The sequence below is a fragment of the Centroberyx gerrardi genome, chromosome 16, assembly GCF_048128805.1.
Source record: "Centroberyx gerrardi isolate f3 chromosome 16, fCenGer3.hap1.cur.20231027, whole genome shotgun sequence".
Lineage (NCBI taxonomy): Eukaryota > Metazoa > Chordata > Actinopteri > Beryciformes > Berycidae > Centroberyx > Centroberyx gerrardi.
The window spans coordinates 9,903,945-9,924,526 of record NC_136012.1 but is presented as its reverse complement, the minus strand read 5'-3'; the positions used below and the strand labels follow the sequence as shown (position 1 = coordinate 9,924,526).

The window sequence follows — 20,582 nt, the reverse complement described above, 5'->3', positions numbered from 1 at the left end:
CTCTCACCCCCCCCCCCCCCCCCCCCCCCCAACCCCCCGACCCCCCATCTCCTCTCTTCCTCTCCTCTCCTCCTCCACCACCCGTCTTTCTAGCCGCAGGTAGACGGAGCCCATTAAAAGCTCATTTGGGCTGATGCTCGTTAGTTCCATTATTAACTGAGCCAAGGCTATAGGCCTGCTGAGTAGACCCTCGTCACAACACTCACTCCATCACACACACACACACACACATGTACACACGTGTAGAGACAGAGAGACAGAGGAAATGCATGAGTCACAGAATGCCCTCAATCCCACACTGAGATGGAAGGGGGGAGGAGGACGAGGAGGAGCAGCAGGAGGATGAGGAGGAGGAGGAGGAGTACAAGTCTCCACAGGTAGAGGGAATGCAAAGGGAGCACAGCATAGAGAGGAAGGAGGGTTAAGTGAGAGATGGGGTAAAGACTGGATGACAAACAAGCAAGATAAAGGAAGTAGCAAGGCATAGAAATCTACTGTATGAAGACCAGAAGACAATAAAAGAGAGAGAGAGAGGGGGAAAAAGAATGATGTTCAACAGATGTCTTAGGGCACCCAGCTTTAATGAACCAAGATTGTTCTTGCCAATGTTCCCCTGAAAACTATCGTCTATCAGCATGAAGAAAGAACTGGAGAACATGAAACTGGGAGACTATCTGTTCATCCACTTGTGCCCCTTAGCAAGGTACAGGATGTGTTCTAGATGCTGTCAGTTTTGTATTTGAATAGTCACGCTGCTAAATCTGTTTTATCCGACGGAGCAGAAATTCATCATCCTCTCAGCTGGAGAAAACAATGGGCCTTGTTTTATAGCACTATTTTAGTGTATACAGGCCTGGGAAATGATCCAACTGCCTTCCGGTAACTGGGTGTACTATTAAACCTCCATTCCCTGGTGAAATGACCCCAAAACCACCTGCTTCTTTCTTTGTATTGATGTAAGAAAGGATCCCAGCTGATATTTCTTGGTGTTGGATAGTCGGGTGAGAGAAAATGAAATGGAGAGCAGGTGGAGGGGTGAAAAGGTGTCCTCTCACATGATGCCTTGTGTGCTTTTTGTTTACATAGTCTGAGTGTTTCATAGCGCAGGAGCCAAGAATAATGGAAAAAACTATCCACACTAGCAGTTTTCAAGGTCCAGGCCTACTTTGGCCCAATCTGAATATGCAGGCAAATGGAAGATTCGATTTACTGAAGCTGTTTTCATTAGATTACAGCATATTGGGTTGTTTTTCAACTTTAGAGAATTAGCATTAATGCAAATTCTGTCATTTTCTCGGTCTCCCTTGTGTTGTTTCACACCAGCTTTTACATACACAGTGCAAATCCCTCCCTCATGCAGAGAAATACTGAAAGCTAGACCTATATTAGACCAGTTGTGGCAAATATAGACACTTCAACAGATAAATATGAAAAAAAAAAAACAACAACTGAAATTGATGAGACAAAATCTAGACTACATTTTCAATCAAATGTATCAACTAAAACTAAACAAACACTAACAAAGTATAGCTAAAAATGTATCTAAAGCATTTGGGTCCACTATAACTGACACAAAAATCTAAAATTGCTGCTAAAATTAACATGGGTGAATGCATACATGGTTCTACTTTCACATGTACACCTGAGTTTGTATGTTCCATTTCCTCCTCAGGTGGGTATGCATGTGTGTGTGATTCAGGTGTTTGTTATGCATTATAGCCCATGAAGCACCACTGATTCAGCCATGCAGTGGAAGAAAGCCTGGCCAGCAGGCACTGACAGACAAATGGAAATCAAAGCCTCGAGGCAGACATAGGGATGCAGTTGAACATTTTCTAATCCAGCCCTCGCCGGGTGCACACATACACACACAAAGACACTGATATACACACAGGCATAGACACATGCACACACACACACACTCACGCGCACAGATGCAAAATTTACACCAACAGAGCTTCAAGTACTCATCTATATTCAATTCCAAATGCCTGTTTACTCTTGTTGTAATCTGTCTTTGATTATTCATGCCGACGTGTGTGCGTGTGTGTGTGTGCGTGTGTGTGTGTGTGTGTGTGTGTGTGTGTGTGTGTGTGCATATTTGCCCTTTTTGTTTTTGGGTTGGTGCTTTCCTATTGTGTGATTTGTAAGAGCAGGAATATATTTTGTGTGTGTGTGTGTGTGTGTGTGTGTCTGGCTGTCTGAGTGTGTGTATGTGTTTGTGTTACAGAGTTTGTTAGAGCGGACAGCCCCCAGCGCTGGCAGTCCAGCGTACAGAGAGCAGCAGCAGCGATGCCTCAGCAGCCGACTCATCCCTGCACCGCTCCATTTTTTTTCATTTGACGGCCAAACACAATAAACTATTGCACATGGTAATAAGATGCCATCTCAATTACTAAGAGCCATCTAAATCAGAGGCCTCTTCCTCTTTCGCCCCGTCCCTCTCTCCTCCATCCCTCCCTCTGGTTGTCATCCCTCGCTCACGGGAAGATAGAGCGGTAGAAGAGATGGTAATGAGGAGGTTTGGAGGCGCAGCGACAAGTAAATCTACGGGGCTGAGAGGCGGGCTGGGGCCAAGCCAACTATCTCCCCGCTTGTTGATGGCTAAATGTCTCTCTCAGCAGCTTTTTCATCTCTCCATGTCTCCTGTGTGTGTCTCCCCTTCCCTCTCTCTTTCTCTCTCTGTCCTTCATTTGTCTTCCTGCCTCCTCGCTCTATCCCCTGTGCCATCTTCAACCCTCATCTGAAATTTAAAGTGCTACCTTTCCTCTGTCTGTATTCAACCCGGCGCCTGTCTGTCCACGCCTCTGTCTCTTTGTCAGTCTGTTTGTCTCAGTGGTTTCATCCATCTCTCTCTTTCTCTCTCTCTCTCTCTCTCACCCCCTCTCCTTCGCAACCTGTGGACTTGTCCAAATGATGCTGCCACAGCTGCTGCTGCAGGATTCTTTCAATATGCTGACGGGAAATGGTTTAGTGGGCAAATATTTTTCCGACGTGTACTTAAAATGTACAAAAGAAAATCTCGCCTGTGTGAATGAGCACTCATCAGAAAAACTATACAAGAAGTCGTAGGATGATAAGTTATAGATGATGCAGTGCACCAGTGAGTGATATAGCAATAATACCTGAGAGTGCACTGTTCACTGTGAAGGTATAATGTTGATAAGACTTGGTACAAGGCACAGCCAATTACTGTCAACAGCACCAGTGCCAATAATGTGCCAATAATCACAGTAAAGGATTTCCTTGGGAATTATGGCTTTTATACAATGGTTACCAACACATGTGTACTGTCTGTACATATATAGTATATACATACATCCATACATCCATCAGTCCAGACTGAATTGACAATGTTTGTCATGTTCTGAATTTTCATGTTAACCATGTTATCACATGGTTATCATGTACTAGATACTGTTCATACTGTTCACGAAAGAAAGTGGGAGTTGGGAGTTAAGCTGGGAGTGAAGTTTTCACACCCAGCTGTAATTCTCAGTCACAGCTTTTACTCGGTCTTGTCCCCTACGTGTCACACAGTGTGTAAATTGCCATCATTCTCTTTCTTTCCACCTGTCTTGGCCAGTCTCTCTATGACTCACCCACTAATTGCTCCTCTCTCTCCCCCCTCCATCCCTTCCTTCCTCCCTGCTCCTTCTTCTGTACGACTATTAAATTGATTGATCAATTAGTCTGTTGGCAGCATTAGTTTTTACAGCTTTTTTGATCAATTCAACCAAAGGCAGATCAATACTAGACGATTGCTTTGTGGTAAAATATCTCATTGCTTTGATTGATGGGCACTCTTATTCCCGGATTCCTCTAATAGTGGAGTAATACTTCATGAAGCTGCTGGCTCTGGTTGAGCAAATGTCTGATCTTGGTTTTTTAAGTCCCACCTTGGTTGATATACCGAGCACAGCTGTGACAAATCAATCTGTGAATCTTTATTTATTGATTGTCGTATTATTTTCAATTTGTTCTTACTTTGAAAGTATTTGTTGTAGTATCTTCAACACTGTCTATTTGCTCTGTTCTAACTTGTCTTATGTCGTATTCTCTGCTGCTGTAATGACCCAGTTTCCACGTGGGGATCATTAAGCTTTAAACAGAATTGCAGCAAATGTTATTTTGAGGTAAACTGAGAGACATAATACAAAGGCCCTGCAGCGGAAAGCAGGCCATTGACTGCACCAAGCTGTTCACTTAGTTTCCCTTCCATCTGTAGTTATGTTAAACCACATCTATACCAAGGGAACTGACGGGTAACGGGTGGGGAAAGACTGACCGCTGTGTCCCTGTCCTGTCCTTGTCTGTATTCAGTCTCTGTCTGGATCACCCCACAGACAAAAGGATGGAACAGAATATAAATGAGATGGAAAGAGAGTGAGAGACAGAGGCATTTCCCAAAATGATTAAACTCCATTCACGTTGCTCCATTAGTCCTATCCATCCCTCCATTGTTCCATCCTTTCATCCACAACCTCCCAAACTGCTGCAACTGCAGACACTGAATGACAGCAACTACCCCTATTCTCTCTCTCTCTCTCTCTCTCTCTGTCTCTCTCTCTCTGTCCCTATCTCTCTCTAATTTTCCTTCTGGAACCATCAACCCACATCTGTATAGTAATCATGGCCTTTTTGGGTAGGGATGCAGAACAACATTCAAACATGATGAGTCAGATGAGGCAGATGAGTCCTTTGCTGTCACTACCAGGACACACACACACACACACACACACACACACACACACACACACACACACACATATAGGCTACCATTTCCTGGACCCAATTTACATTAATAATTGTAATTCAGGTGTGGCAGGCAGTTTCCGCTGGGTATTTGTGAGCGTGATCTCACCACAGTTACTATATGGCATGACATGAAACTTAATGTGATGTAACATAACCTAATGTAACTTAACGCAGCATAAAATAATATATTAGAGCAAGACAGGGCAGCAGGGGAGGGAGAGGAGAGGAGAGGAGAGGAGAGGAGAGGAGAGGAGAGGAGAGGAGAGGAAAGGAAAGGAAAGGAAAGGAAAGGAAAAGAAAGGAGAGGAGAGGAGAGGAGAAGAGAGGAAAAGAGAGGAAAAGAGAGCAGAAGAGAGGAGAGAACAAAACTAAACAGAGCAAGATAGTTCATAAGGGAACAGAGCGGAGCAGAACAGAGCAGAGCTGTGTGTGACAGCCGGAGGGGACACAGCAGTCATGATGATTATCCTGTTTTTATGATTCACATTTCTGCGACTGACTCTTAATATGGCCATATATATAAAGATTAAACCACAGCTATAGCATATGGGCATATGGAGGCTTACTGGACCACAGGCAACCTGTTACACACGCACACACGCACGCACACACACACACACACCCCGAGCAGCCGTAAAGCTGACAGCTTTGAAATTACAGCTCAACCAGTTGCTTTGAAATAGGCTGGGAGAAATACATAATAATAAACGCAATCCCCTTGTGGCGCATGCAAACACTTGCTTACCCTCAGGGTAACCCTAACACACATCTCCCATACCAGTTTTCAACACTGGCTTTTCACATCTGGTTTCAAAGGGAGATTTATTTAAAGTAAGATATTAAAACAGCCTGATCTCACTTTGAATCTAGATTTAGTCAGCATGGAGATAGCAGGTGAAATCTGGATTCAAAGCCAGATCCTGTTTTGTAATAACTTTCTACATCTAGAGCTCTCTTAGAAGCCAGATGTAGAAAAACCACACTCAGCATCATTATAGCTAGAGCCGAAGTCACCTGTCACTAATGCTGATTGGTACAGAACGTGGGGGCAGCTGAGATCACTCAGCACTGATTAAATCCTGACGATAATAACCGTACAGTACATCACTCATCCATATTCATCACCCATTGACATGCATCTGTTAAGTAATCACAGCAGGGGGAATATAGATGTGGGCGTGAACAATGTCAACAATACTGTATAATACGCTGCAGTGAAACGCAAGCAATTTAAGTAATGAGATTGTCTCTGTTTATACGGATTGATATGACTGATACGCTCAAAAAAACTCTTTTATGTATTGCTGGCAAATTCTATGAAGTAGGGATCCAGATAGCTTTTCAATCAACGTCTCCATTTATAACAGAATAGGGTTTCTTTATGGGTCATTTGTGGGTCATGTTACAGTGATAGCTATAACAGATAGCTGTAACAATTTATTTTACAAGAGTATTAGAGTAAAATGTATGGGCTTTCCCTCAATCTGTTTTATGTGTACTACAAGACGGAGACATGACTGAAGTCTTTTCTCCAGCTGTACAGATGGAGGAGGGGGAGAAGGGAGGCCTGGATGAGAAGATAGAAAGGGTTAGTGGATTGAATCAGGGCCTTTGACCAGCTTTGGGAAATGAGTGGGCAAACACTCATTGACAGACTCATCCTTCTGTCCCTCTGCTCTCCCTGGCGTTCTTTTTTTTCTTTATCAGTATTGATGCTCTCAATCTGTCACAGTGATTGCCTGACGGCATAATAATTTGCCTAAATTGAACCGTAATGCTCCTAGTAAATTTAATTTTGTCTCAAAACCAGATTAACCCATATGACAGGGTGCACGTGTGTGTGTGTGTGTGTGTGTGTGTGTGCGTGTGTGTGTGTGTGTATGTGTACAGTATGTGCTTGCCAAGACCCTTAATCCCAGGAGCGTATGCTGAATAAATCAGAGGAAAAAATCCAATCCCTTCAAACATCGCCCATGGATGCAACTGGTTCTGAGAAAGCCAAGCACATGGACAGGAAAAATCAGCAGGCTGGCCACATACACACACACCAACATGCAGTATGCTGCATTGACACAACAAAAAACACATGCCATTGTAACTCTCTCACACAGTCAGGTAAGTCATACCAACACATATACAAGCATTCTCAATGCAAATGGACAGAAACGCATTTTGTTGCATAACTCATCTCAAACCAGGGTTGGAGAGTAATGGATTACAGAAACCTGATTACAAAAAATGCCACCTAATAGTGTTACTGAGAAGTCAATCGACAGTAATCAGATTGCTAATCAGATTAGAATTCAATCAAATCTTAGTTGATTATTGTTTGGGTTACTCTGAAACATATTTTGAACAGTAAAATTATTTTAATTGTGGGATTGATGATATTAACACTTCAAAATCTATTCTATATAGTAATTGGGAATAACTGCCCCATTGTTACTCCATATCCTACATAGGATAATGTAATGCAACTTAATGTAAAAAGTGACTAAGAGTCTTGGACTAATAAAAAACAATTACATTGCAGTTTTTAGGAGGTAATCTATAATTGTCACAGATTTCAGATGCCCTCACTCTTACTCTCGGTCAAACACGCATGCACAAAAGCAAGTGATTCTCTGTCTCACATAGCCACACACACACACACACACACACACACACACACACCCCTTCCATCATCTCACCCAGACTGTCAGTGGCTTGACATTTGTCCCTAGAGAGTGAGGTTGGCAAGCCCGGTCAGGCAGACAGTCAGACAGACAGGTAGGGCTATTAAATATGTATTGCAGTGCAGTGATAGGACACCAGAGGCCATTAGCCGTTATAAATGTATAATTTAGCTCTCCTGCATATTTCAGCCTCCTGAACGAATGGCGCCCTGGCATACAAGCCCTCTGATTAGCATCCCAATGCTAAAATGCATCTCAATTAGAGTGAGTGTCAGCCCTCATTTGGCGAGGCAGGGATCGAGATGGAACGGGCGAATGTATAAATGAATGAATAAATAAATAAGCACTGGGCTGGAGGAGAGAAGAAGGGGGGGGGGGGGGGGGGGATGCAGGGCTAGGTATGGCTGACCAATGAGATGCCAGTCAGCTGATAGACTGATTGAGTCGGCCTTAAACTTTTATCACCTCTGGAGTGTTTAATATCAAAACAAGGCCGATCTCTCCCTTTCCCTCTCACAAACCTTCCTTTTTTTCTCGCTCTCCCCAAGCGATTTCGTTCTCTCTCCCGCTACCACCATCCACCTGTTCTCTCTCTCGTCTCTTTATCTGTCTCAAATCCCTTGTTCCCTCCTTCTCGACCAGCCTGTGCCTTTTCCCCATTCCTCTCTCATCCATCTTTCCCTCCCCTCTACTTATCCCCCTTGCCCGTGTCCCTCCTTTGCTAATCATTGTGCCATCGCTCTCTTTCTTATTTTCCCGATCTTCATTCCCCTCCTCTTCCCCTCTTTCTGTCTCCCTCCTTTGCTAATCATTTCTCTATCTTTCTCTCTCCCACCCCATCACCCGTCTTGTTCCCATCTCCTCCCCTCGGTCTCTCTGCTACCTCTGTCTCACTCCGTCTCTTTCTCTTTCTGCATTTGAAGTGTTTCATTCCAAAACGAGACCTCCACCCTTTCAAACAATGTTACACACTCTTGATTGCTGGCATGAATGCAAAACACATTATGGGTTACTGTTGAGGCTACAAGTCATCTTAGGACCTTTGCCTACAAAGTAGTTGGCGGACAGAGTCATCTGTGTTTTTTTACATGTTGACTGATGAATTTTTGCCAAAATGGATACACAATGTTTTGGCATGAAGCCCTTCATTCCTTCCCTCTCCATTCCCCTGCTTCCTGATCTCTCTTTTTCTCCCCATCGCTCCCCCTGTCATCCCCCCTCCCTCTCCTGTTCCTTTCATCTCTTTCTTCCCTGCCTGCCTCCTTCCCTGGTGACAGAGTGTGACTCTGAGCGCGGTGACAGCTGGCCAGCGGGGCCAGCCTGCCGTCTCGGCCCCCGGGGAATCAATCACCCGAGCCGGGATCGATACCGGAGGACCGGGCCCTGGACCGGCTACCGGCTTGGCTGGCAGCGACTGACTGATGAGCGGACCCACAGCTACACTGAGCAAAAAACAACATCCATAACCATCAACGGCAAAGACGACACACACCCCCTTTTAAGTATGCACCGCTGCATACGCACGCACATGCAAAAGTACACACACCAGATACAGCCTCATCAGTCACTCTGAAACAAATGCATGCATGTGTATGTTTGTGTGTGTGTGTGTGTGTGTGTGTGTGAATGCACACAAGCGCTGATGTCTGTGACTTATGTGCCTCTGTCTAGGTGCCACAGAATAGACCACGTCTGCATCCCATCTCAATCCCATTCATTCAGATTTCTGTCCTAAACCGAACACCGTCTACCGCACTCACTAACAGTCTATTGCCAATCCCTCAGTCAGCACTGTGGAGACCCGCTAACGGCCTTCCTTATCGAGTCCGCATTACACAGCAGCCCCGCATTAGCCCACTCTATCCATCACAGTGTGGCCCTCTGCAGGGGGAAAACCACCACTTATCAGCCCACTACAAGCTAATTAGACAGCCATAATAGGGCTGAACGGAACTAGGGGGTGGATTGTGATGGGTGGAGGGTGCTTGATCACTGATGTGTAGTGCACTTAAAAGGTATTATACAGTCAAAACCATGTTTTCCAGGCAATTAAATTCAATGTAGTCAAACTCATTTGAATGTAGAGTAGGCATAGTGTGAAAAGGCAGCATGACGGTGGAACTGCAGCCTTTCGAAAACATTCCCCTGTCTAATCTGCCTCAAGCGTGAGGTAATTTTTCCTATTCTCCTTTTCTAGACAGCGGGTATCACCTGCGACAGTAATTTGGATACCACTTATCTTCCTCCATATTCACCACCAACAGCCACTGAGGTCTGAATGGCGCACTCATTTTCTTTCCTATTTTTTTGCGATAAGGTTCATGGGCATTTTCAGTCTGGGCGGCCGTTGAATGCCAACACGACACACTCCGCATGGGATTTTTCTACGTAACAAGGACCAGAAACAGCCGCCAGATAGGCCACAGGCTGTTTGGATGAATATCTATTTTGGGTGGCGTTATTGTAACCTCAAGAATGTTTAATCATAGGAGATAGAGAGACTGAATGTAACCTTTACCCAGTGGAGTTAGTACATTAACAGGTGCCACTTGTGCTGATTGTAATAAGATGGTAGCCGACTGAGGTCCATTGCACTGATTGCAATGTCAGTGGGGGTGAACATAGCAGCACTGTAATTGTTAGTGTGCTACAGCAAAAATATAGAGAAAATGTTCTTTACTGTGATGTGGCTAGGGATAACGCGCTTATACCGATTACACCGAGTAATTTACAGTCAAAAAAATAAAGCTTTAAAAGCCATTTTCTATTTGGCTGATGCTTTTATCCCAAGTGCCTTACTGTACAATGAGTGAATACATTTTTGTTACGGATTGCCCCAGTGGGAATGGAACCATTACCCTTGCAGTATTACCGTCACACTCTATCCACTGGGCTATATAAAGATAACACCCTTAGAGCAGAGAGCACCCTCGCTGGTCATAAAGCATCGTGTGAACAGCATTCTGACCAGCCTACACACTGTAGACTGGAACTACACACTGTATAATACACCTTCTAGTGTGATCTTGACCCTTAAGTGAGATGCAGCTATTGCTCTGTAGGAATTCACACAAAGCATTGGCGATTGCTTTGGTACGGAGCGCTAGCCTCTGTGGCAGGTTCAACACGCACCTGAAATCTGCCATAGGTCAGCTGCTCAGTATCGAGGCCTCCAACTGGTGAAATTTACGCACCTTGTCTCTGGAAGAGTTGGCTGCTGACGATCTCGGTCATGGAGGCCACCTTCTGTTTCTGGAGTTTCTCCGGAGGGATACAGGTGTAGAAGTCATGCAGCAACTGACTGGAGAGAGAAAGACAGGGAGGGAGGAAAAGAGATGAGAGAGAGAACAGGGTTAAAAGGAAGGGAGGAAGGGATGAATGGAGGCAGGAATATGAGGGGTGTGTGTGTGTGTGTGTGTGTGTGTGTAATAATAATCAGTGAGATCAGCAGCAACAAGTTTTATGAAAACGCATTCAGCACAATAGATATTCAAAAATCCTTTTCCACAGATTATTGCACATAGTTATTGGATATTACCAATAAACCTAGGTGTAATTATGAACATATTTCTATTCTATAATGAAAAGATGAGATGAAAAAGAAAGTTCAACCACATATTACTGAATCAAGCTGTAAAAATGTAGAAGGTTATTGAACATGCAGCCACTGCAGTTAGTCATGTGCTAAAAGCAATGGTTGTATTAGAGCACAACGCAGACCTGAGCAGAGCAGAGCAGAGCAGAGCAGAGCATGCCTCATGAAAACAAATGAGCCCAAAGCCTAAACACACTTTAATGAAGACACAAGTTTGAGTCATCCTCCGCCCCAAATTCAATATCGGAATAATTAAACGGGCTCGTTGCAAGCCCTGACGCCGCTTAGAAAGATTGAATGCTCAGAGCGTGGCAAACCCTCTGTTTCTATTTCTCTGTCTGTCTCGCTCTTTGTCTCTGTCTCCTCGCATTAAGGCGTGCAGACTCGAGTAGCACTTTCATTAATTGTGCAAAAGAATGAAATGCACCACCTCTGCTCCCGAACTGAACAATAACAACAAGGTTCGTATGACTTCTGACGTGTGTAAGCTGGCGCCAGGACGCGCTGTGGCACGGTGGCCCGCCGCAGACTAGTAATCAGCCCCGCTAATCATCTGAGCGCCATCTAATTAAAACATAAAAATGTCAGCCTATGCCCTATGGACGCCCCGAAGGACGCACAGAGCAAATAAAATACATGCAGAGCTGACAGCGTCTGCGCTTGTACTGCCCTGTGAATCACACCGCAGGTGAGTAGAAGGTCTACTGATGCGACTGGAGGAGATGAGACAAAGCTTTGATGTCCACCTCATGCAGAGTAATTGTAATTCACATGGCTTGCTTTTGGAAACCGTGCCTGAGGCAACTCTGATCAGGAATGCAATGGGGACCTTGCGTTCAAGTTCAGATGGCGCGGGCATGTGTGTGCATATGTGTGTGTGTGTGTGTGTGTGTGTGTGTATGTCTGAGTGTGTGTAAACAGGAGCGGAAGACCAGTGTGAGTCCGTCTGTGTGTGTGTGTGTGTGTGTGTGAGATAGACAGACAGAAAATAAGAGTGTGCATGTCGATTTTAAACACGCTCCCTCTCATCACCTTTCTGTGTGTGTGTGTGTGTGTGTGTGTGTGTGTGTCTGCGGGGCAGCTGTTACAGATAGCACCTTTGTGACATTGTGTTGACACCTAGCCACTCTAGGGACTGAATTGGCAGATGCGGATGATCCGCCAACACAAATGGACACACACAATCACACAAAAACACACACAGGTCGCAGAAAGGTTAGGAGAGAAATTATGAGGGAGAGGGGGTTTGAAATGGAACCAGCCAAGTCAAGAAAACGTCAATTAACATCTTCTTTCAACAAAGTAATAAGGTTGTGAAAAGACAATGAATCACTGGTTGGCTGTGAAATTGCTAGAGGACAAATAAAGCGGCTGAAATGTCTCGTTTCCAGTCTGCTAACTCCCAGCGCGGTCCGGTACGTACACTGTGGTCATTACCCGAGCTAAATGCTAGATTGTATGTTAGATTCTGGGTCAAGCAGAGGTTAAATAAGCCATTTCGACTCATTTTGCTCTGGAGGAGGCCGAGCATCAAGCTAAGAGAGGAGGAAGTGGGTTTAAGAACAGGTTCAAATGGGCTTTGTTTGTCGGTTTCCCAGTGTGGTCAAAAGGTGGTGTGAGAAATTGCCAATTCACTCAGGGGCAGACAGAGGAGCTGCAGAGCGGGGTCAGTGTGTGTGTGTGTGTGTGTGTGTGTGTGTGTGCGTCGTTGTGTACATGTCAGTTTGATGACATTTTTATCCCCCCAATAGAGAAGGTAAGGCTCAACCAAAGTGGGAAGTTTGGGGGACAGTAAGACACTCTGAACACTGAACAAAGCATGCTGGGAAACTTGAGCTTAGCTGAAAGTGGCCACACATCCTGTCCGTCAAAGTCAGGAATAAGATTGAGATAGGGGCTAGTGTGTGTGTGTGTGTGTGTGTGTGTGTGTGTGTGTGTGTGTGTGTGTGTGTAAGGGTAAGCTCACCTGAGGAGTTTGGCGTCAAACACTTTCTCAACATCATGCAGGACTGTTGGCAGGTACTTCAGAGCGGCAACCTGACAAACACACACACACACACACACACACACAACCACACACACACACACGCAAACACCTCTAAATTACTGTTATTGTCTTGCAATCCAATGTAAGTTGTTGGTGAATAGGAGGTGACTTTGCCATCAAATAGACTCTCATCAGAAGTGTGAGAAAAGATTGCTTTTTTAAAAACAGTGTGTGTGTGTATGTGTGTGTGTGTGTGTGTGTGTGTGTGTGTGTGTGTGTGTGTGTGTGTGTGTGTGTGTGTGTGTGTGTGTGTGACTGTCTGGATCTCTGAACTTGTCTGTTTGTCTCTGTCTGTCTGTGTGTCTGTTTGTATACATGCTTTTGTGTGTGTGGTGGCAGACAGAGAGGACGACCCTAAGCAGCAGAATACTGATGTAGCCAGAGACAGAGATTGAGAGATCATGGACATCTGGAGGGAAGGGAGGAGGAAGAGGAGGAGGAAGGTTTACCTTGAACGTTGAGGGATGGGGCAAATTTAGGTGGATGAGCACGAGGAGGAAATGAGGAGGAAGATGAGAAACAGAATGAAGTTGGGGGAGGAATGGGTGTAAGAAGAGAAAAAGGACAAGGATAAGGATGAGAGGAAAGATGGGGAGGCGGAAGAGGAAGAGGAGGGATGCAAAGGAGATGGTGGAGGAGGATGGGAGCGGGGTGAGTGAGTGCAATTACCCTGAGCAGCAGAGTGGTGGTGTAGTCAGTCCTCATCAGGCTGTTGATGGACTCAAACAGCCTCCTCAGTGAATCCTCAAACTCCCCCTGCTCCTTCCCCTCGTACAGCCTGGAAATTAAAGGAAGTGGAAGAGACAATGACAGAATAGCAGAGAGAGAGAAAGAGAGAGAGAGAGAGAGAGAGAAAGCATTAGACGGTGTCAGAAAGCGTGACGTGAGACGGTTAGCAAAGGGAGAGGGAGGGAGAGATGGAGGAGGTGAATCAGGAGGGAATTGAAAGATGAGAAAACAACAGGAGAGATGCATAATCAATGAGAGAGGGAAGTGGAGAGAGAACAGGAGACAAAGAGTTAAAACAAGGATGAGACGAAGCTCAAGTCTGATGTAAATATCCAGTAAGAGCCTTATTTCTGCCTCTGTGTACGTGAAGTATTTGAGGATGCTTGAGTGTCGGGCAAAAAGCTATATTTCATAAAGGAAAACTGTTTTGTATTGACTCGGTACTATCCAATTTGCAGCTGAAACTATTTTGTCAGATATTAGAAATATTTTCTAAAGAGATTTGGTGGTATACTGCAAAATACATGAGGTGTGATGATTTTCTATACAGTGAGCTACACACACACACAAGTAAAATACTTTTATTTTGTCCGGACCCCAAGGCCATAACCAGCCATTTGATTTCCTCCTGCCACATTCTCTTTCCAACCTTTTATACATTTCAATGTATCCATGAAAATTAAGGCATGGCTCCACTGGAATCTAAATGATTCTGCAGTATGAAGAACATAATGAGTGCCAGCATGCGCTTTAATATATATTTTCACTTCAATATTTCAGTTCACATGAAGCTGTAAGAGTATGACACCAAAACAAAAGAGCTAAGAGAGCTAACCTAGTACACACTGATGATTCAATGCAGTATATTCAATCATAGTCAGTCTCAATGCAGTATTATGTTGACGAGGTAAAACCAAACAATGATAAATTGCTGACTGCTATGATTAGAACAAATCTCCTTGCACTAAAAAACAAACAAAATCCATATCACCATATAATCACACACACACACACACACACACACACACATCCCTTCACCATCCCTTCAGTCCGACTTCCTCGACCCCTAACAAACTTTCCCCTCATCCCTCTCTCCGCCCCTTTCCTTCCCCGTCTCCTCTCCTATCTCTCTGTGATTCAGTGGAGCTGTGCAGCTGTTAATTACAATAGAAGTTATGAGTGCTGGGGGGGAAGGATTAGCATGTGGCACACAGGGTATTTAGCATGTGGGGGGAGGGATTAGGCGGTAACACACAGAGGTATTATCACAGGGCCCTTCGCAGAATACAGTTATGATTACAGACGCATTGTCCCGCTTAATCCACCAGCCCTGTGTGTGCATGCACGTGTATACACACATGTGTATGTGTGTGTTAGAGTGAAGATGTCCGGATGTGTCAGGGTCGGAGGTGGTGTGATAACATCAGTTCGTATGGGCACTCACACACAGACACTCACATTCATGCACTCATACACAGACACACGTCTCACCAATGTAGCTGATCTGATAAAACTGTCTAAGTGTCCCATGGCTGTTCTCAGGACAGTATAGCATAGTACAGTCTGGAGAGTACTGCTTTAATCCAGCTCAGCAGAGGTATGTGGAACTAGAGATGACCATAGGCTGTTGCTACAACTCATCTCCACACACACACACACACACACACACACACACACACACACATACACACACACAAATACATAATGCTAGTTCAGCAAACTAATACTGGAGACAGATGGAGAGGAGACAGAGAGAGAAGCAGAAAAGGGGTTATATGGAGAAATGAAGAAAGAAAAGGGGAGTGGAAGAGAGAGAGAGATGGAAACTGAGGGAGAAAAAATGAGAAAAGGGGAGTGAGAGGCAAAGTATAGAGGGAAGAAGGCTATTTGTAATGGAGGGTGAGAGAAAAAAAATAAGAACAAGGCAAGAGTAAATACGTCACCCCCCACAAATGATGAAGTCCCTCGTCCAATCAGTAACAAATATGTCACCTTGTTCAAGAGCTGTAATTGTAGTTCCCCCCTCGGCCAATCAGTGCAATTTTGAATGCTGGATACTGAGCTTGACACACGGATGAGTCAACAAATGATCAAATGATGTAGTGCCCCTCCCCCCCATGACACTTAATTTCCCGATGTTTTGTCAAAATCCGACCAGTGGCGTCAGACATACTGTGTGTGACGGAGGGACGGACAATCCGGGACCGATCCGTAGCCCCTCTCTCCCAATTTCATCGTGGGGGACAAAAAGAGAGGGAGAGCTGGCGAGAAAGAGTTCAAAAGCAAGGGGCAGAAGGCGTGAAAGAAATGAAAAGAGAAGCAAAGTTCAGAGAGGAAGGGAGTTTTGAAGACGAGGGGAGCGGTGGAAGGAAAGAGGACGGGGGGGAGGAGAAGTTGGAGGAAAAATATGGAGCATAGCAGGTGCTCGGGGGGGAAGGAAAAAAGAAACGGAAACAACTGATGAACTAGACTACTGGGAAGTAAAAAAAGTTATGGGGCGTGAAGGAGAAAAAGAGGGTGAACGAAACAGCAAAATCCGGTGCACTGTACCCAAGATATTTTTGAAGTAAACATCACATACTCTTTAATAGACTTTGCATGAACACAAAGCCAGTTTGACAAGCTAATAAATCTTCTATGCCGCCTATTTAACTATTAATGACTGCCAGTCTTGACGGCGGAGCTGTACAGATGCACCTACAGCGCCAGTCACTCCCCTGAATACCTGATTGCCTCTTGGCATGACGAGTCCTTATAGGAGGGGAATTTCCAAACTTTAGATGCAGAGTAACTTTAAGTTTGTCTGCGGCAGGTAGTTGGGGGAATAGGAGAGGACGAGAGACAGAGGAGGAAAGAGGAAGAGAGGAGGAGAGTGAGATTTATCGGTTCAGCGATACCCAGGGGAGGCTGGCGACTGGAGCACAGTCAATCCAGGGGCACTGGAGCGATAATGTGATACGCACGCACACACACACACACACACACACACACAGAGGCACGCACACACACTCACACATAGTTCCAAGCACTCTTACATGTATGTGTGTGGGCTCGTGTACACGCACATGCCCACGCAATGATATATGTCTGAATGCACCACACACACACACACACACACACTCATCCACTACTGCATCCACACTTATGTGGCCGCACACACCATGAATAAATAAACAAACAAACCCGCCACATCAATAAACAAACACGCACAAATTTCCAAACAAACAAGGCCCACAAGGCCCGCAATGCCCTCTGGAAGATTAAACAGACAGATGACCAATGGGCTTCAAACAAACACACACACACACACCCCCGCCCCCACGCTACACACACACAACGAACCCCCTGACCCAATCCTACACACACTTATACACCCCCCCGCATACACACACTCCCCATACCTGTCACACCTCACACACACAGACACACCAATCCTACAGTATATACTCTCATGCGCACCTCGTGACGCATGAACATCCGATTCCACACACACTAGCACCCCGAACCCCCCTCCCCTCTCCACACACACACACACAGGTACTCCAAAACAATTGTGGTTCTCGTCTCTGATCTGTCAGCATCAAATTATGTGCTGCGGTTATAAATGGTGTTTACAGTTATCGTATGGCGCAGCTCCCGGCGTGGCGCGGCGATGTCATAAGTCTCCGCTGCCGTAACTTTGTGTCTGTCTGGTCTATCGATGGCTGCCTATTCAGCAGCCCTGCCCTGTCATTAGCTCTCATTTGGACGCTGCACTTCATCATCAATGCTTATTAGCGGCGTTAGTGCTGCAATCAGCAGCCTTTTCTCGCAGAGCTGTCAAAGACAATTACTCCGGCAATTCAGTGTCACTGGGCTATCAGTGTGCGCGCGTGTGTGTGTGCATCGCTGATAGTCTGCGTTTCTGCGTGTGTCTGACAGAAATTGGAAATCACTGCAAAAGTTGACAATCCTCGGTCTACAAAAGCTCACACACATGCACGCACACACACACACACACACACACACACATACTCACTGGGAGTAGAGCATGCGTGAGCGAACGATGAACTTGAAGATGTACTCGAGGGCTTTCAGGGTGCGGAGGATGGGCTCGCACTGTTCCCCCCGGCTGGACACATCCAGATACCTCTTCAACACTGACATCAGCTTCCTGGGAGAGAGAGATAGGGAGGAAGGAGGGGGATACAGAAGGAAAGAAGGAAAGAAAGAGAGAAAGAAAGAAGGAAAGAAAGGGGAAAAAGATCAAAATCAATCAACAAGTCAGACGTCTCCCACACCGTTTCTGATGCTCGTCAGGTTGGAAAGTTAATCACCAACTCCATTTTTCACTTCCACAGAGCAGAAAGAGCGAGTGAAACAGAGTGAGGGTGAGTGAATGAGAGAGAGAGAGAGAGAGAGAGAGAGAGAGGGGGAGAGCGGCAGAGAGGTGGCAGTGGAAAGACGACAAAATAGCATTTCACACCTCAACAGATGTACCTTTCACACCGCTCACAGACATTTCTATTCGCCCTCAGACGCATGTTAAAAGTGATTCTCCGACACACGCGTGCCCCGCAGGCATCTTTAGACACGCGCTCTGATATGGATTGTAGTGTGCCAAAGCAGCTGGAGCGTGCTGTGGGTGTCACAGAGTTCAGCCTAAGTTTATGACCCACCCGCGTTCGTCTGCGCCCTGCTCTCTCCCTCTGCATTATCTCAGTGGCATGCTATACCAGCATATTCATATCACATAAAACAATAGGCCAAGAGAGGGCTAAGCTTTTTGGCTTTGTGACTGTTTCCGTTTCCATGAAACGGCCGCAGGGGCTCACCCGCTAACTGGTTTAAAACTGCCCAATCCTCTTAAACAATAAAAGTCCCCTTAAAAAAAAGCTTGGGTTATAAAATGAACTCTAATCTGGCCTCACTGCCATGAGGGTGGCCCTGAAAATATTACCAACATTATTACCATTCAGTCTTCCCTGGTTTTGTTTTGATGCATGGCTGAAAGGCGGGCACGGGAGGATTTAGTTATTTAAAAAAAAAAAAAGCGCAAGCGATAGAGAGTTTAAAATGTAGTGAGGGGGAGTTAGAGAGTTTTACATAACAGCCTCTGGGCTGACAGGCGTTAAGCTGCGCTGACCCTCTTAAAGAGGGTGAACACCAACACACTGGCAGGAGAGGGAGGGAGGGGGAGACAGATGAATAGATGGAGGAAGGAACAGGGTGGAAGAGAGAGAGAAGTGGTTAAGGGAGATAGAGTGTAAGAGAGAGGTTGGGGCAAAGGAGGTTAAGAGGAAGAGGAGGAGGGGGGAGTGAGGGAGGGGAGTGGGAGGAGGGTAAGGAGGGAGGAAGGGGAAAAACAAGAAAAGAAGAAGGGGACAGCGAGAACAGGGACAGTCAGAAATGTTTTTCATCTCTCTGATTGAAGCTCCGGCAATGCAAACAAACGTTTTCTCTCGCGGCCATAAAATCCATCGGAGTGAAGTGGAGTAAATTAACTTAACGGAGAGAAAGAACCAGTTAAGAAAAGCGGGGGGACGGGGTGGGGGGTGTACGTTTGAGTGCTTTAGCTGTTATTCCACAGAGGGGCAGGGTTAAAACTCTGACTAGCCTGGAGTACAGTAAAGTAGCGCACTCTAATCCTGTTCAGCCAAGCGCTCCGCAGGCCTAAACACACACAAACACACACACACTGACCTCCGGTGGCAGCTGGATACACTGCAGTGGTCCACAGCCTGTCAGTCACTTAACTTTTGATTTTCAGGTCAAATTTCAAATCACCATTACAGGTTTAAAGTCTTGTATTCCTCTGATGTAGAGCATGGCATTAACACTGCCTGGGTTGCGGGTTAGATTAGCACCGGGGCCAGCCGTGCTAATGCTAATGTATGCACTTCTGGTACTTGAGGGTGCTCTGTGTAAAAGCGTCCACCAAACATATGCCATGCTAAATGGAGTCTTACACATCCTTGCACGTCCCTAAGGTCAGAAGTGAATTAGACACTCTGCTGCCATTTCATGGAGCTGAGTGTAAAATGATTTAAACCTAAAAGAGCCGGTCTCTCAGTGAGTTTAAACTGATGATGAAGCGATGAAGGATCTTGTGGCAGATTCAACAAGGAGCTGTCTTTGCTTTGTTTAAGATTTAAATAGGCTCGGCTCATGCATCAGCATGCTGATTTGCTACTGGACTGTCGCCCTTTGGACTGTCGCACTTTTGAAGCACAAAATTACTATGATCACTCTTTTATGTGACTGATAAATTTATACTTTATACATTGTTGTATGCTGCTTGTCTGCAACTTTTAAGTTTCTCTTGATGCTCTTAGGCAGAACTCAGTTAAGTGAGTCAATTTAAATGTCTCTGATTTGGTCAGACCCATACTAAGGGTCTATAGGAACTAGAGTTGTCGTTTATAGGACAGGATCTGATGGTGAAAACAGAGACTTCCGTGTGTCATTCAGGAAACTCAGAGATAACTTTATTCAATCAGATAGGGGGAAGTGAGTTGTCAGGCAGGAAGTGACCTACTTGTAGGCCAGTGTGGCGCTGAAGTGCTGCTTGATGTAGGCCTCCAACACCGTGTTGAAGTGCTGGAACTTTCTGTCAGCGATCAGACCTATGATGTAGATCTGAGAGAGAGAGAGAGAGAGAGAGAGAGAGAGAGCAGGTTACATGTTAACCTAGCAGTAGACACCTACAAGGCAGATGAGAAGGAGGTTAGATGGAGTGATCGACAGCTGGGCGTGTCTATTTGGAAGGAGATGGACAGGCAGACAGAAAGATGTCAGA

General features: G+C 45.4%; 1 protein-coding gene across 2 annotated transcripts in view; it reads right to left on the bottom strand.

Moving 5' to 3' along the window:
* dock2 (dedicator of cytokinesis 2) overlaps positions 1-20,582 on the bottom strand; it is a 95,905-nt gene that overhangs the window by 58,017 nt on the left and 17,306 nt on the right. For both annotated transcript variants that reach the window (XM_078288966.1, XM_078288967.1), the window contains exons 20-24: positions 20,322-20,422; positions 17,823-17,957; positions 13,745-13,853; positions 12,995-13,065; positions 10,628-10,734 (exon numbers count right to left, since the gene is read on the bottom strand). In XM_078288966.1, coding sequence (XP_078145092.1) covers positions 10,628-10,734; positions 12,995-13,065; positions 13,745-13,853; positions 17,823-17,957; positions 20,322-20,422 — 523 coding nt within the window. The remainder of the gene's footprint in view (positions 1-10,627; positions 10,735-12,994; positions 13,066-13,744; positions 13,854-17,822; positions 17,958-20,321; positions 20,423-20,582) is intronic.